At 46.3% G+C, this 17,156-nt stretch overlaps 1 protein-coding gene across 6 annotated transcripts in view; it reads right to left on the bottom strand.

Moving 5' to 3' along the window:
- Abcc5 (ATP binding cassette subfamily C member 5) overlaps positions 1–16,052 on the bottom strand; it is a 90,834-nt gene extending 74,782 nt beyond the window's left edge. For 3 of the 6 annotated variants that reach the window (XM_075968841.1, XM_075968881.1, XM_075968892.1), the window contains exons 1-2: positions 15,933–16,045; positions 10,307–10,487 (exon numbers count right to left, since the gene is read on the bottom strand). In XM_075968841.1, the coding sequence (XP_075824956.1) occupies positions 10,307–10,435 (129 nt within the window). In that variant the 5' untranslated portion in view covers positions 10,436–10,487; positions 15,933–16,045. Of the gene's footprint in view, positions 1–10,306; positions 10,488–15,526; positions 15,670–15,932 lie in introns of those variants that run through there. The other 3 variants (XM_075968870.1, XM_075968852.1, XM_075968860.1) reach the window with 3 other exon arrangements.
- Positions 16,053–17,156: the final 1,104 nt, after the last annotated feature.

Below are 17,156 nucleotides of genomic sequence, written 5' to 3'. Positions count from 1 at the left end.
AAAAATGCCTCCACCACACTGTTCCATGGGTAAGACAGTGGAGCATTTTCTTGACTCGTGACTCATCGATGTGGTGGGCCCGACCACAAGGTGGTGCCACCCTGGGCTGGTGGTCCTAGATGGTAAAAGAAAGTAGGCTGAGCAAGCCAGTGAGCATGCACACTGGGAAGAAGAAATCAAGTCAGTCACACTGCCATGCCCACCTATCGGTGCAAGTCACAAATAAGGGCAAACACATAAGCCAAAGAATGAACGTGGTATTGGCATGGTAAAATAGGTATTTTCTGCAGTCTGTAAACTGGAATTGCCCCATAATGAGGAAGAACTTATAAGTTGTTGTGTAAGCTTGATTCGAAGCAAATCAAAGTGCCTGTCACACCATGTGGGGGGTCTCGATTTCAATTTGTTAATACCATGATTAAGTTTCAAAGGATTAAACTGCAAATGAATCACAGGATGAGGAACTACTTGGAGCTCAGTGGTTAAGAAAGTGGTTCTCAGCCTTCCTAATGCTGCAACCCTTTAACACAGTTCCTCATGCTGTGGTGGCCCCGACCAACCACACGATTATTTTCGTTGCTGCTTCATTAACAGTAATTTTGCTAGTTATGAACGGTAATGTAAATATCTACTATTCAACCCTTGTGAGAGGGGTCGCAACCACAGTGGATAACTACTGACATAGGGGTTGAGAACTGCCTTTATTCCATGAGATTTGGGGGTTCCCAGGGCAGTTAAACCAGGAGGCTTTAAAATTCCATCACTACCTGCATTTCACTTTGTGGAGACTGGTTGGTGTATCGAGAACAGGGCCCTATTACTCCTTTTAACATTCTTCAAGTGATGTTAATATGTAGTTTCAGTTTCACTTGAAAACTACTAATTGAGATACTAAAACTTGCAAATGTTGGTCTTTTTTTTTTAAGATTTATTTATTATGTATACAGTGTTCTACCTGCATGTATATCTGCATGCCAGAAGAGGGCACCAGATCTCATTGTAGATGGTTGCCAGCCACCATGTGGTTGCTGGGAATGGAACTCAGGTCCTGTGCTCTTAACCTCAGTCATCTCTCTACCCGTGTAAATGTTGGTCTTGCTGAAAACTCCTTCAGGATTTTCAGTTTTTAGATTCGGAAAACAAACACAACACTAAAATAGAACTTCCTTCATGTAGAAACCAGGGTCGAGCGCAGGTCCTCAGGACCCTCAGTTGGACAATCAGCCCAGGGATTCTCCCTTCTGTCTCCCTCGCTGCTGCTGTACCTGGCTTTTCACATGGGTACTGGGAATCAAATTCGGATCCTCACACTTGCAAGACAGGCACTTTACCTGCTGAGCTACCGCCCCAGCCAGGTTTTATCGGCACCCAGATTGTGTACCTACTTCTCAAAACCAAATAGAAGTATTTCTCTGACACAGACTAGCACACAAATCCTTTGGGCAATATTTGCTCCAAAAGCAAACGTATCTTAATGTCGAGTTCAGGGACCACAGTCTATACTGTTGACTTTGACCAGCCATCTAAGCTCCTTCTGACGGTCCCATACACTGGGCCAAACTGTCGGCAGGCAAAATTAACATTTCAAAGAGAAGTCGACAGCTCTGTCTGAGTCATCCAACCCCAGAAATACCACTTGGAGAAAATCACACCACTCCACTCAGGTCTGCTGATAAACCCTGTTGAGCCACACCCTCAGGGAGGTAAGGCTGCGAGGAGGAGGACAGTCTGTCTGGCCTAGACGCTGAGAGCCTGGTAAATTGCACACATTTGGAAGTGTGTGCTTCAGGCCTTCATGAGTGGACTTTGTCAGTCATGGTTTTCTATCATGTCTGCCAAGATCAGGTTGATTCTTTGAATGACAAATGCAGAAAGTAATCTGCTTGGTGTCTGAAATATGTTTTTACTGCACAGCCCAGGCTGGCCTCAAATGTGGGATTATCCTTATACCTCAGCCTTCCAAGTGTGAGGATTAGAGCCCACGTCCAGAATCATGAAAGAGTCCTGAATCATGAGAGCACAGTAACATCTAAACAGCTAACTCTGTCTTTTAAAACGGAGGAAGGAAAGCTTAGACAAGTTTAATTCTACGAATTAGCGGACTTCAGTGGACCTAAAGAACTGCACGTCAGCACATTTGAAGCGTACAGAACCAACCATTGCAAAGGCTTCTGGAGAGACCATTTATCTTACAACTGACACAAGACTGCACTAGCAGAAGCTACCAAACACAGAACCAAGAGCTTACCGAAAAAGTTTCCACTGGCCATTTGTAATTTCCAAGTTACCTTAATAAACAGTGGCGCTTAAAGTTACTTTAAGAACAGGAAGCTATGCCTGGTGTGGTGGCGCACATTTTTCTCTCCCAGCACTCCAGGGGCAGAGGCCACATCTCTCTGAGCTTGAGGCCAGTCTGGTCTATAGAGTGAGTTCCATCTAGGGTTACATAGTGAGACTCTGTCTCAAGAGAGAGAGAGAGAATGAATATCAAGCTCCTTCAAACAGTTTTCTTTTTCTGTGGGACTCAGTGAGCTGTGGATATAGACAATCAATCCCCAAGCAGTTCTCAGCAGCAGCAGCACTGTGGTCATCTCTGCCTGGAAAGCTGGGACCAGCACTGAGACCCGTATCTGATGCAAGGCCAGCTACCGTGTCATTCATTCCCAGCAAGCTTAGGAGACTCCTGAGCTTTACAGAGCTTACAGATGCTTACAGGGAGGAAATGGGATAGGGGAAGGGGTTCTTATACTCCAGAAAGTGTAAAGTTACTGCAGACCAAAACAGAGAAAAATGCAGAGATATAAAATACTAATTTTTATCCTGCTGTCCTTCCTAAACTGAGCTGACTCACGGGCAGCAAAAGCAGAACAAAATCTTTCACCCATAAAAGCTTTTAGGGTCAAATTCCCTAAAACTGTAATGTCATATGAAAGCTTTCTATTGTCTCTGGGTAGAGAAGAGATTTATTTTTCTGATATAATCTTACATACTTCACACATGTCTATAATGAGCCCCTATTTCTTTATAAATGGCTTAGAGTAATTTCTGTAAGAGATTAGACTTACTTATATCCTTAATCCCTAAATTACAACTTGAACTCACCAAAATTATCTTGAGCAGCTAACTATGGAAACTACAGCCAATGCTAAGAATCTGCCTTGGTGCTAAATGAAGATCCCTGGGTTTTCAGATTCTGACTTTGTGACCTCCCTAGGTAATGCAGAATACTCTGGCTGGAAGGACAGTTCCACCAATGAGAAAAGACAATACAATCATGACGGCATATGAGCCCTGGCTGGCTTCTGGTCATTTCCCACTCTTACCTTTCCTCAGGTACCCGGACTTTAATCTGCAACCATCAAGAAGAATCACCACACAACCAAAGTTCAGGAAAGCCCCCCCACACACACACACAGCTTTATCTTGCTCAGGGAAAATGTACAATGGCAGTCAGAGCCTAGGTGTGTCTTCTTAAAACTCTTCTGTCTCCATGGTGGGGAGCATGCAGAGAGAGTTGTCTTGAGACAACAACCACAGGCAGAATGAGAAAGAGCTAACTGGCCCACCATCACTGACAGATCTTCAATCCTCCCCAGACAGTTCTACCAACCGGGGACCATTCTCCTTCAAATCAACAGACTTACTAAATAAATGAAAACATCACATTATAAAATAAAATAAATCAGTACTGGGGAGGCGCAGAGTGCTTGCCTAACGTGTGCGTCGCCGCAGGCCGAACACCAGCACGTCAAAGCCACGCCTCAGAGCTCCCGGACTCGTACTCTCCACGTGCACACATGAACACACGCCAGAAAGGGCTGTGCTGGAAGAACCGTGCTTCAGGCTAGGGACAATGTGCAGCAGTGGTCCAGAGAAACCTACAGCTGAGCTCAGACAATGCCAACCAACACTCATGCCTAGACTCAAGGCACTGACCACGCAGAAGACACCACTAACACGTGAGAGTAAAGGATGTCCACTAAGACTCGGGCTATGTGTGGCAATCCACACAAACTCTATAGTTCTAAAGGGTACAAATTTTGACCCTATTATCTCCTAGTATCTGTAATAAACTAAAGATATTTAAATGTAACTGATTAACAATTTTCCCCGACTATTAAAAAAAATCTGATCACACAATACCAAGAACTGTGTGAAGGTGAAGGTGTCATCAGGGACATATCAGGTCCTCTCCAAGCGCTGTCCTGCTCCTTTCTGCTGCTGACGTCTGTTTGGCTCTGTGGTCTGCTTACATGTTAACTGGAGAAGGAAAGTCAGCAGTGGCCAAGAAAGTCTTCTTTTCTGATTAGAAAAACAAAGTGCATCTGCCTTTCGTTGTGCAGAGAGACTGTTCTTCATTTCTGATGAGTGCAGGTTAGACCAGCACCTAAGAACTCTGACCCAGAACTGCTCTCTAAGGACCATGCGGACCTGATGCGCACGAAGTTGTAGCAAGAAGCTGTGCTCTGCCCAATCGGCTAGCTGTTCAGGGTTTTGTTTTGTTTTCTTTCTTTTTAAAGTGTATTCTCATCCTTAAAAACATTAATATCATTTCAAGTCTGAAAACTTCTGTCATTACGCTGGCTCTGCCATGAGCAAACTGACATTGCTGACAAGATTCCAGTGCATGTATTTGGGAAACCATGGCTTTGACTGGAGGTAGCCAAGAAGGCTCGAGATGATATGTGTACTTCTAAAGACACTGAACTGCTATACACCATCATTATAATGTACTTACAAAAGCAAGCTGAAAAAAAACTGGTTTTATTGCTTAAGTCAAGACTAAGCAGAATTTTTTTAAAGTATTTCTTAAATATTTTAAGCCAAAAATGTCAAGAAAATCAGGAAAATAGCAAATTTAAGAGATTGGGAAACAAGAAAAGAGTTCCTGAAATTTGACAGACTTCCTACCAATCTTCTGTTTAAAAAAAGACTTCCTGACCAACTTAGTAAAGCTGGCTTCATTGGCAGTTCCTCTCATCGACAGAAGAAAAATCCAGCGAAGCCATTGCACACCCTAGCCAATCACTTCAACAAAATGGGGAGGATTGGACATTAGTATCATGGGTTCCAACGTTTCCTGTCAAAATCACTCTTCACACTAGATGTTAGCCATCGTTCTTCACACTGGATGTTAGCCATCGCTCTTCACACTGGATGTTAGCCACCACTCTTCACACTGGATGTTAGCCACCACTCTTCACACTGGATGTTAGCCATCACTCTTCACACTGGATGTTAGCCATCACTCTTCACACTGGATGTTAGCCACCACTCTTCACACTGGATGTTAGCCATCACTCTTCACACTGGATGTTAGCCACCACTCTTCACACTGGATGTTAGCCATCACTCTTCACACTGGATGTTAGCCACCACTCTTCACACTGGACGTTAGCCATCGCTCTTCACACTGGATGTTAGCCACCACTCTTCACACTGGATGTTAGCCACCACTCTTCACACTGGATGTTAGCCATCGCTCTTCACACTGGATGTTAGCCATCACTCTTCACACTGGATGTTAGCCATCACTCTTCACACTGGATGTTAGCCACCACTCTTCACACTGGATGTTAGCCACCACTCTTCACACTGGATGTTAGCCATCACTCTTCACACTGGATGTTAACCATCGCTCTTCACACTGGATGTTAGCCACCACTCTTCACACTGGATGTTAACCATCGCTCTTCACACTGGATGTTAGCCATCACTCTTCACACTGGATGTTAGCCATCACTCTTCACACTGGACGTTAGCCATCACTCTTCACACTGGATGTTAGCCATCACTCTTCACACTGGATGTTAGCCACCACTCTTCACACTGGACGTTAGCCATCGCTCTTCACACTGGATGTTAGCCACCACTCTTCACACTGGATCTTGTTAGCCATCGCTCTTCACACTGGATGTTAGCCACCACTCTTCACACTGGATCTTGTTAGCCATCACTCTTCACACTGGATGTTAGCCATCACTCTTCACACTGGATGTTAGCCATCGCTCTTCACACTGGATGTTAGCCATCACTCTTCACACTGGATGTTAGCCACCACTCTTCACACTGGACGTTAGCCATCGCTCTTCACACTGGATGTTAGCCACCACTCTTCACACTGGATCTTGTTAGCCATCGCTCTTCACACTGGATGTTAGCCACCACTCTTCACACTGGATCTTGTTAGCCATCGCTCTTCACACTGGATGTTAGCCATCACTCTTCACACTGGATCTTGTTAGCCATCGCTCTTCACACTGGATGTTAGCCACCGCTCTTCACACTGGATGTTAGCCATCGCTCTTCACACTGGATGTTAGCCATCGCTCTTCACACTGGATGTTAGCCATCACTCTTCACACTGGATCTTGTTAGCCATCGCTCTTCACACTGGATGTTAGCCACCGCTCTTCACACTGGATGTTAGCCATCGCTCTTCACACTGGATGTTAGCCATCACTCTTCACACTGGATGTTAGCCATCACTCTTCACACTGGATCTTGTTAGCCATCGCTCTTCACACTGGATGTTAGCCACCGCTCTTCACACTGGATGTTAGCCATCGCTCTTCACACTGGATGTTAGCCATCGCTCTTCACACTGGATGTTAGCCATCACTCTTCACACTGGATGTTAGCCATCGCTCTTCACACTGGATGTTAACCATCGCTCTTCACACTGGATGTTAGCCACCACTTTTCACACTGGACGTTAGCCAAAGGCCCAGGAGTGGTCAAAATCACTCACTCTCTCTTCTTCCAATTTTTCTTTTTCTTCCATTTTAAACTTAGTCAATCTCAGACTCCTCGCCGCCCCGGAGGTACCCCTCAACCTCTCCTATTCCTCCTTCTTCACCTGCCTCTGAAAGCAGACCCCAGCTTCTCCCACATGACGCTCCCTTTATTTATTCCCTCTCTCGCCTCTGTCTAGGGTTTTTCTAAGTTATTTCAAGACTGATACAAAATAAGAATATAGTTTAAAGAAAAAAATCTCTTCTCAGCCAGGCATGGTGATACACAGCTCTCAGGAGGCTGCAGGCAGCAAGTTCCAGGACAGCGAGCACTAGTACAAAGACCCTGTCTCAAAACAAAACAAACAAACAAAAACAGAAAACAAAGGAAAGTCTCTCCTCAGCTGGGTGTGTTGACCACAGGCCTGAAATTCTAGCACTAAGGAAATAGAGGCAAGAGTATCAGAAGTTTAGACCAGCCTCAGCTGTGCTCAGTGAGTTCAGGATTGGCCTTGGCTATGTGAGACCCTGGGTGGGGGGGCAGGGAAGGAAAACAAAAGTGAATTCTCAGAGGCAAGGTGGTGTTAGGCACCTCTAATTCCATTATTTAGGAGGCTAAGGCAGGAAGATCAAAAGTTGCATGCCAGTCAGGGATATATGATACTGTCACGCCTAGAGGAACAGAAAAGAGCAAGGCCTAGTAAGCACAAGCCAGATACTTGGGAGATAAATTCCAGGTCCACCTAGTAAAGGCTGAAGACAAGGGTAGTACTGGCCTAGCATGCAAGAAATCCTAGGGTCAATCTCAATACTAGGGCCAAAACAAAAGGAAACCTTAAGATCTCTGTATTAAGTTCAAGGCCAGTAGTCATTAAGGAAATGCAAACAAAAACCAAACTGAGGCTTCAGAAGCATCTATGGGATTGGTTAAAATAAAAATGACAACCACCCCTAATACGGGTAAGAACACACAGGAAAAATGGATGACTGCATGTATGTAGTGACCTAAGCACCCTAACAAAGAACACAGCAACTTGTGTGTGTGCCCACAGGTGAACTCACCTGTGCCTGAGGGTGGGAAAGTCGCCCTCTATTCTGTTTACTTTATTCATTGATTTACATGCAGTTATAGAAAAATAACAGCAAAAAAAAATCCTTCCATGCTTTTTTGGTTTCCCCAGTATCAAATCTTGCATAATTTTAGTCCAATATCACAACAGGATTAACAACTCATCTCCCCAACCCAAACTGCTGAACTTTTCACAAATCATTGGGCTAGACCACTGTCAATCCTGTAGTGGTTTTCATTATTATTTTTATATAATTGCATGCAAATTCAGTTATCTCAAAATTAGTGATTTTTAAAATCTCATTCATTTCCAATGGCTTCCTTATGCCCATAAAAAAAGGCTTCTTGGCATGGCAAGCAGAAATGTCCCCAGTGCGCCCTTTTACACACCCCATGCTATAGACAACTAATCTAAGGGCAGACCACACCGCGCACCACTCCTAAGTCTTCTGTGTGCCATCTCACTTAATCCTACTGCACAAAGGTGCAATGGCACAAAGTCCAACGCGCCAGGCCCTTTCCAGTATCTCCATTGCCTCACCATCCCCATCATCCTTCAACGCTCTGCTCCAATGCACCCTTAAAACTTTTCTAGATTTAACTCCTGGACTATTGATGTCCTGACAAGCACTAGACATCCATTCAATAAATGTTCCACTAACACAAGATCTCAATCAGCAGTTCTCAATGTGTGGGTCACAAACCCTTGGGCAAACCTCTAGCTCCAAAAATATTTACGCTATGGCTCATAACAGTACCAAATTACAGTTATGAGGTAGCAACAAAAATAACTTTATAGTTGGGGGTCACCACCACATAAGGAATTGTATGAAAGGGTGGCAGAATTAGGAAGGTTGAGAGGCACTGTACCACATAATAAAGATGCACAGTTATAAAAGTCGCATCAACGAACACTAGATACTGAACGACGACAAGGCATTCTCTACCACAGTGGGGACAAAGAAGACCTGGTGAGTAAGCAGCGACTTTCAACCTCCGAAGAACCAAAGCCACTTCAGATTGATGAGACACCAGCGTCAGCTCCGAAGCCCACAGCCACCAGCACTCACATGGCAGAGGCGGCGGAGGCCCGAGAGGCGGCAGAGGCCCGACGGGAATCCACGCAGCAGAGGCCACAGGCGTCCACACGACAGAGGCCTGAGAAGTGTTCACGTGATGAAGACCTTAACAGAAACCGGACCTTTCCAAACCTAGACACCCTTCCAGACCACTGGCTTCTTCTACCAGTCCAGAAAAGATACAATGCTTTTTTTTTTAACCAGGAAAATAAAAAACAACACATCCACTAACTTAAAATGATTATCCTACAGCTATCTAGAATAATTATTCCAACTGCTCTGAAATCTGAGCAAATATCTCCAAACGATTCTTTTGTTCTGCTTCACTGAGACAGAAGGTGCCTGATAGTTTTATGTCAACCTTCAAGCTAAAGTAATCTGAGAGGAGGGAACCTCAATTGAGACAATACCTCCATAAGATCCAGCTATGAGGCATTTTCTTAATTAGTGATCAGTGGGGGAGGGCCCAGCCTATCGTGGGTGGTACCATCCCTAGGCTGGTGGTCCTGGGTTCTATAAGAAAGTGGGCTGAGCAAGCCATGTGGAGCCAGCTAGTAAGCAGCTCCCTTCCATGTCCTCTGCATCAGCTCTGGCCTGAAACTTGCTATGCAGACCAAGGAGAGCCTCCTGCTTCTACCTCTGAGTGCTGGGATTAAAGGCATGAGACACCATGCCTGGCAAAATAATTCCTGTTTTGAGCACACAAAAAAAAACAAAGCCTGGAGAAAAAACAAACTGTAGCAAATGAAAGAAGCCGAATGGGTCCTATTCCCTCTGTCCTCCCCCACCCCGACCTCTTTGTTAAGTAACGGGTACTGAACCCAGCCAGGGCTTTACACATGCCAGGCAAGCGTCTATCATTTGGCTACATCATTAATCAAGGAATTTTCAACAAGTGTGAAACTGGAGGTATGAAGAGGAAAAAGAGGGGATCCCGGCATGGTGGCACATGCCTTTAATCTCAGCAGCTTGGGAGACAGAAGCCGGCAGATGTTCCAGACTAACCAGGGTACACAGTGTGACCCCGTCTGTCTATCTGGCTGGGTGGCTCTCTCACACACACACTCCACACATACAGACGCTCACACAGGAATGCACACACACACACACACACACACACACACACACAATAACACTAAGAAGAAACAGACAAATGAACAGCACAAGACAACTTCTCACTCCATTGAACTGAATCAGCTCTTTCTTGTGGTGCTGGGGATGGAACCCAGAGCCTCGTGCATGCTAAGTAAGCATCCTCTCTACCACTGAACTACACTCCAGGTCTAAGGAATCATTAATTCTTAACACTGATATAAAGTCAATACAGAAAAATAAAATTATAAAATATGTATCATATGAAAAAAAAGACATGGTGTAGCCCAACAAGCAGGTAAAGAACGGAGTCTGGGGAGGGAAGAACTAACCGGTCTTGATCTCTGGAACCTGGATTCCTCACGGTCTCTGTGTGGCCCAGCTGCACTGCTTCTCTCCCTGACACTTCTGTACCCAGGACTGGGGATGATGTACTCCTTTCCCATGTCAATATCCTTCATCTTCACCAAGTGGGGTACCAGAGCTCACACTCCTCCTCTCACTGCAGAATTTCTGAAATCAAAAGCAGACATTTCCTGGTCATGATGAAGCATACGCCAGCGTGCCTCACAGCAGGAAGAAGGGAGAAAGGTACAGACACTTTCTCACCACCACAGTCACACACATTATTACAAACACTACTTCACTTTTGAAAGGAGAAAGGTTAGCACTCCAGTGTCAAAAAAAATGACCTAGCCAAGCACAGCGCCACACGCCTAGAGAAGCAGAGGTAGGTGGGTCTCTGCGAGTTCAAGGCCAGACTGCTCAACAAAGATTTCCAGGACAGAAAAAAGAGAGAGAGAGAGAGGAGGAAGAAGAAGAAAGGAGGAGAAAAAGAGAAGGGGAGGAAAAGAGAAAGAGGAGGAAGAAGGAAAAAAGTACCTTCTCCCAACTCCTAGGAAAAAATAAACTTAAAAAACATAAGCCTAAACCAGGCGGTGGTGGTGCACGCCTTTAATCCCAGCACTCAGGAGGCAGAGGTGGGTGGATCTCTGTGAGTAGAGAGGCCAGCCTGCTCTACAACTAGTTCCAGGACAGGCTCCAAAGCCACAGAGAAACCCTGTCTTGAAAAACCAAAAACAAACAAACAAACAAAACAACAACAACAACAAACCCACAAGCCTACTAGTAAATAAATACCTTCTTTGAGAATCTAAGGAATGGAGCCATGAGATGATTTGGAAAGGCGTTCTGAAAGCCCTTTCAGCTTCTTGCGTGTTTAATAAACTCCAGGACCTCTCACCTACCAAATTTGACTAGATGCAACTTACAAAGACACTTACCCTACCAATGATAAATCCCAGCCCTGCATTTCTGTAACTACCTAATGGATGACCTGATGTTATTTTAAAGCTCAGGAGTTACACAGCTAAAATAAAAACAAGAGGGTAACAACTTTAAACACAAATTCCCCATTTAGCATTTAGTTCTCAAGTCAGACAGCAGTAACACTGTACAAGTCTGTGAGCACACCAAAACCACCACCAACACTTGTATACTTCTAAAGGTGAATTCTACAATGCACAAACTATTTCTCAATAAAGCTGTCATTAAAAAAACAGTAACAACCCAGCAGTGGAAGCAAGCACCTTTAATCTCGAGAGGCAGAAGCAGTTAGATCTCTGGGAGTTCAAGAGTTCTAGGTCAGCCTGATCTACAGAGTGAGTTCCAGGGCTGCTAAGGCTACACAGAGAGTTCCTGTTTTGAAAAACTAGAAAAAAAAATAGTAACTTTAAGTCTGTAAGTACAAATTCTAATTAGTCTTAATAATAAAAACCTGGAGTAAGATTTCAGGGTAAATGCTGAAACACCAAAGAAGTAAAGCCACTAGAGAGACTTTTACCTCTACCAAATCCTCAGACCAAAGAGGGCAAGATCCTCGAACCCCTAAGTGAATGTCTCAAAGTCTCCTCCCGCCTTGTATTCCTCTCTCCACCCAGCCTTATCCCTTCCTGTCTCCACCTCCCTAGTGCTGGAATTAAAGGTGTGAGCCACCACCACCAGGTTCTGTTTCTCTTTGAGACTAAAGCAATCTAGTATAGCTGAGGCTGGCCTTGAACTCACAGAGATCACCAGCCTCTGCCTCCTGAATGCTGGATTAAAGGTGTGTACCACCACCGCCTGGCCTCTGTGGCTAACTAATGGCTTAGCTGTGATCTTCAGGCAAGCTTTATTTGTTAGATCACAAACAAAATATCACCACAAATAACAATAAATTAAATTTAAATGGGCATGGTGGTGCACACTTTTAATCCCAGCACTCAGGAGGCAGAGTCAGGTAGATCTCTGAGTTCCAGATAGCCTGATCTACAGGGCAAGTTCCACGACAGCCAGGACTACATGGTAAAATCCTGTCTCCAAAAACAAAAACAATATGTGTGTTATGAATATGTATGTGTAATGGATTAATTAAAAATGCTGTGGATCCCCAAGTAGCTGCAGTGGCAGAAATGCTGCAGGTCCCTGGGCAGCGGCAGGTAGAGGGCCATGTGGTGGCAGGCAGGGGGGCAGCAGGTCCTGAGAGCAGCCAGTCCTAGGAAGGGACTGCGCATGAGACCACATCCCAGGTCTCCGAAGGCTGCTGGTCCTGTGGCAGCAGCAGGCAAGAGACAGACGGATAGGCACGCCATGCAGAGTGAGGTTGGATATTTATTTAGTGGGTTATGGAAGTATGGAAGAAAAGGGGAAGAAGGAAAAGAGGGGAGAGGGGAGAGAAGGGAGAGACAGAAGCTGCCTCTGAGTGGGGGGGGGAGACTCAGGCTGCAAGCAGGAAGAAAGATCTGCCTGCCTCAGAGGATGGGGGAGTGGGCGTGGCTTGTCTCTTAAAGAGACAGAACAGATCATTACAGTATGTAGATTACCTTTTCTCTTTTTTTTTTTTCTTTTTTAAACAGTTTTGGTTTTTCGAGACAGGGTTTCTGTCTTCAAGACAGGGTAGCTCATGCTGTCCTACAACTCTCTCTGCAGACCAGGCTGACCTTAAACTCACAGACTCAACAACTGCTTCCCAGCCCAGTTTACATTTTACCTTTTCAAGGTCTCTTCGCTTCTTCCTGAAACCCAGCTCTATAGCTTTGCACCACTGCCTGTCTGGCCAATTCAAGTCAATATTCTGTATCAACTCTGGTCACTTAAAAAAAAAAGTTTGACTTTATTTTATTTACTGTGTGTGTGCATGCGAGAGAGGGAACTGAACCAAGTGTGTGCAACCACACGCACTGAGATCAAACGACGGCTTGCAAGAGTCGGTTCTCTCCTGCCATTCTGGTTCTGGAGATGGAGCTCAAGTCCTCGGGTTGGCAGCAGGCCAGCTCACTGGCCCTCTGGCCATTTCTTAAAAACTAAGCACATACATGTCCCTCTGTAAGTATGGCCGTGCTACACTGTAGTCCATAAACCCAGCTGTGACAGCCACTAAGGGGTGTGCCTCTTGGAACACAAAATTTTGATAACTGTAATTTGTTTTTGACACAGAGACTCAAGTACCCCAGGCTGGCCTCAAAGGTTAATTTTTGAAGGATGACCTTGCACTTCTGGCCTTCCTGCCTCCACATCCCAAGGACTGTGACTGTAAAATCGCACGACTGTCCCCCAGTTTATACGGTGCTAGGGATCAAACCCAGGGCCCTGCACATGGCAGGCAAGCCCTCTGACAACAAAGCTACATCCCAAGCCCCTGTTACTCACTTTTAAATTACCAAAAGAAAATATTTATTGTTCTTGAGATTTAAAAAAAAAATAAACCCCCTTAAATCTCCAAAGAGGGCTGGACTTTTTACTTTTCAGAATTTTGATACAGAAAAGGTGTTTGTTTAAAAATAGCATCTCCAATGAGTGGTGACGATCATGCCTTTAATCCCAGCACTTGGAGGCAGAGGCAGGAGGATCCCAGCCTGATCTACAGAGTGAGTTCAGCCAGGACTACATAGAGAAACCCTGTCTGGGGTGGAGGGAAACAGCACCTAGTCCAATGACTACACACACTACAAACAAAACCAGCCTACTAAGCAAAAACAGTGCCTGTGTCACAGAGGTCCCAGGAAGGCTAAGCTATAAACAGGCCTGGCATCTGCCAAGGGCCCCGCTGTCATCTGGAAGAAGAAGATTAGTGATACTTTAAAAATAGGCTCGAGGGAGCTGGGGGAGCTTGAGAAGGAGGCAGCCAAGGGAGCCCATTCACGATACCAAACACACCAAGAACAGAAAAAGGGTCTCCAGTATCTAAGACCCGAGAGGAGGCAGACAGTGTCAATCAATGGATTATGAAGCAGAACCTGTGGAGCGTAGACACTGTGGTAGCAATGACCCTTTTATGAGAGAAACAACTGTTGGTTGGGGAGATAAGATAGGACCATAGTGTCCTACTCTGAACTCCCCTATCCTTCCAGACAAAGCTGGTTTCTAGATGAAGGGCGTGGGAAACAGTGTCCTATTACTGTGAACACTCCAATGCTTTACTTTCAAAAAAAAAAAAAAGAAAAGAAAAGCACAGCTCTGCATACGCAAACACCTGAGTAGCCATAAAATTACTGCTTCTCCACAGTAAACACAAGGAGGACACCGTCTTCTGTGTCTGGGGTATGACAAGGACAAGGCACAGGAGCCGGTGGAGCAGCAGGGTTTGGGAAAGAAACAAGGCCTGAATATGAAGCTAGCAACTAAGGAAGGATTGCTACACCCGGCTCCCTCTCAAGCCCCAAACACTTTTCACTTCCTTATTTTCTGAACTTTTCCCTTGCAGTTGACCGGAAGTCTTTTTTAAAAACATTAATGTTAACTTGGGCTCAGTGATAAAGCATGTAAGTCAGAGGTTCTGTTCAGTCTCCAGGGATGCCAAAACCAAAGCTAAGGCCCAAGTATCAGCGAACTAGCAAAACCGATCTAAGTCAGTACTGTAAAGGGATAAACAAGAATAAACGAAGTGGGGACCCGCACGTTAGTGCCCCGACTCAAAACTGACAAGGTTGGGGTCACCTGATCAGTCTTTTGCTTAAAAATTCTCTTTCTACTGATTAAAGGGTAGCCATTGGCCCTCCATAAGGATACGACGGGTTCTGCAGGGGGGGGAGGGGCGTTGCGTAGGACTAGAGAACTGGAACTAGACAGGCTGGTGTTTCCAAGCGATGTTATCACAACATCCATCAGTAGGCTTCCAGCGCCTCAGGAAGCTCCTGCCGGCCCTGTAGCTACAGCAAGGAAGCTGAAGGATGCCCACTTACCACGCCCCCCAGAACCCACCTGTACCTCCAAGCTCCCTCACCTTTGACTTACTCCAGAAGCCAGTCAAACCTATCCATGTCTCCCTTCAGAACTCAAACTTCCCCGATCATCCCTGTGCCTATCTGCATCGAGACTTCCCTATCTGTGCGAAAACACAGGACCCAGGTGTGATAAACACAAACCCACTAGCAGCTCTGCGTGCCAGCAGCAAAAAGGGCACCGATAACTGGAGACCTGGGCTCCCATCCCGGCTCTGCCACGGATTCGCTGTGCGTGCTGATGTCACGTGCATTCACATAGCAGCTCGCAAAAAAACGAAGATAATGACTTACATCGTAGGTGGCTGGCACTGGAGCCTCAGGTCCCGGGGTGCTGGGGCTTCTTCTCTCTGGCCAACTCCGCCACCCCGGCCCTAGGGCGTTCCCACGCCAGCCCGGGCCTGGCGAGTACAGGTGCCAAGACTCACCCAGAGGGGACGCAGCTCCCCCTGGTGGCCGCGCTGAGAGCAGAGCCGGCCGTGACCGCCCACCAAACCTCCCCTCCTGCCGTCTAACACCAGGACCCCAGCACAGTCCGCCAGGTCGTCACCCAAGCCCGGGACCGCGCGACACCGGGACGAGACAGGCCTCGCTTCTCCCGCCGGTGTCTTCCCACCACCCACCACGCCCCGGGAAGCCCAAGGGAGAGAGCCCGTGACAGCGCGGACACTGCACAGGAAAGGCGAGAGCCATCACCTACCTGCACACCAACCTCCCCAAGGGAGAGCGGACCGCCCGGGCTCGCACGCGAACATCGGACCCGGAGCAAAACAAGCCTTTATAGCGGCATCGTCCTCCACACTGCGCAAGCGCGCTGCACAAAGCTTGCGCAAGACCGAAGGGAATCGTAGTCCCTTATCCGGCAGCCCCGAGCGCCGCACACCGCAAAGGACTACGTTTCCCAGAAGCACCACTGGTGCCCGGGATGGGGTGCAGGCTGCTCACCGTCCCCGCGCGCGTCCCATGCTGCCCCCATCCCACCTGGCCTCTGACCCGGTCTGGAATCTTCTCTGAAGTTCTGAGTACCTGGGGCTGGACGGGCAGGTCCGGATGGCCGGTGGTGCTGTATTCCCAGGCAACTGGAGATTCAAAGTAAGACACTTCCAAATACATGCGGCCACTCCACGTGCCAGAAAACATCGTGAAGGTCATTGTAGCCAGCTTCTGTCCAGCCCCAACTATTAGCTGTGGTGTCCCTTATCATTTTCACGTTAGCTGGTGCCTGAGTCCCCCGCATTCTACATGGATAGTATTATTAGCTCTCTTCTCTCACCAGTCCATTACACCTGCCTGGCTTCAAAGTAATAAAACGCCAGGATCACAGTTTTCAAAGTGACAAGGGATGTAAAAATGATGTGCTAACTAATGGATTTGTTTTTGTAAATGAAATTGAAGCCCGGAGGCGTTCGTCATTTTATTTATTTATTTATTTATTTTTTATCTATTTCGGTATCATAAGGACTGCTTGCTGTTGTTGAGTGCCTCCCCACCTTAAAGTGTCAGGGGCTTGTTTCTGGTTATCTATTTAAGGGACTTAAAAAGAAGGCTAATGAGACTGTCCATCTTCATACAACTACTTAGCTGGGGTGAACACTGACGTCGTAAAGCTGGAGTGTATACCTGACACACAGAAAGAGTAACAGACCAGTTCTATAGAATTAATAGGCTGGGAACTAGGGAGACGGTTCCGTAGTAAGAGTGCTTGCAGATGAAGCATGAGGATGTCCGTTCAAATCCTCTGCACCCAGAAAAAAAGCCAAGCATGGCTGGGCATTCACTGTAACCCCAGGGCTGTGTGGAGCAAAGACAGGATTGCTTGGGCTTGCTGGCTACCAGGCCAGCAACACGTTCAGTGAGAACCTGGTTTAAAAGAATAAGAGTGGAACAAGAGGACCCCCAAAGCTGTCATCTAACCTTCCGGGCG

Source organism: Microtus pennsylvanicus, chromosome 1 (genome assembly GCF_037038515.1).
Source record: "Microtus pennsylvanicus isolate mMicPen1 chromosome 1, mMicPen1.hap1, whole genome shotgun sequence".
Classification (NCBI taxonomy): Eukaryota; Metazoa; Chordata; class Mammalia; order Rodentia; family Cricetidae; genus Microtus; species Microtus pennsylvanicus.
The sequence above is the reverse complement of the archived record's forward strand: the minus strand, read 5'-3'. Positions and strand labels throughout refer to the sequence as shown.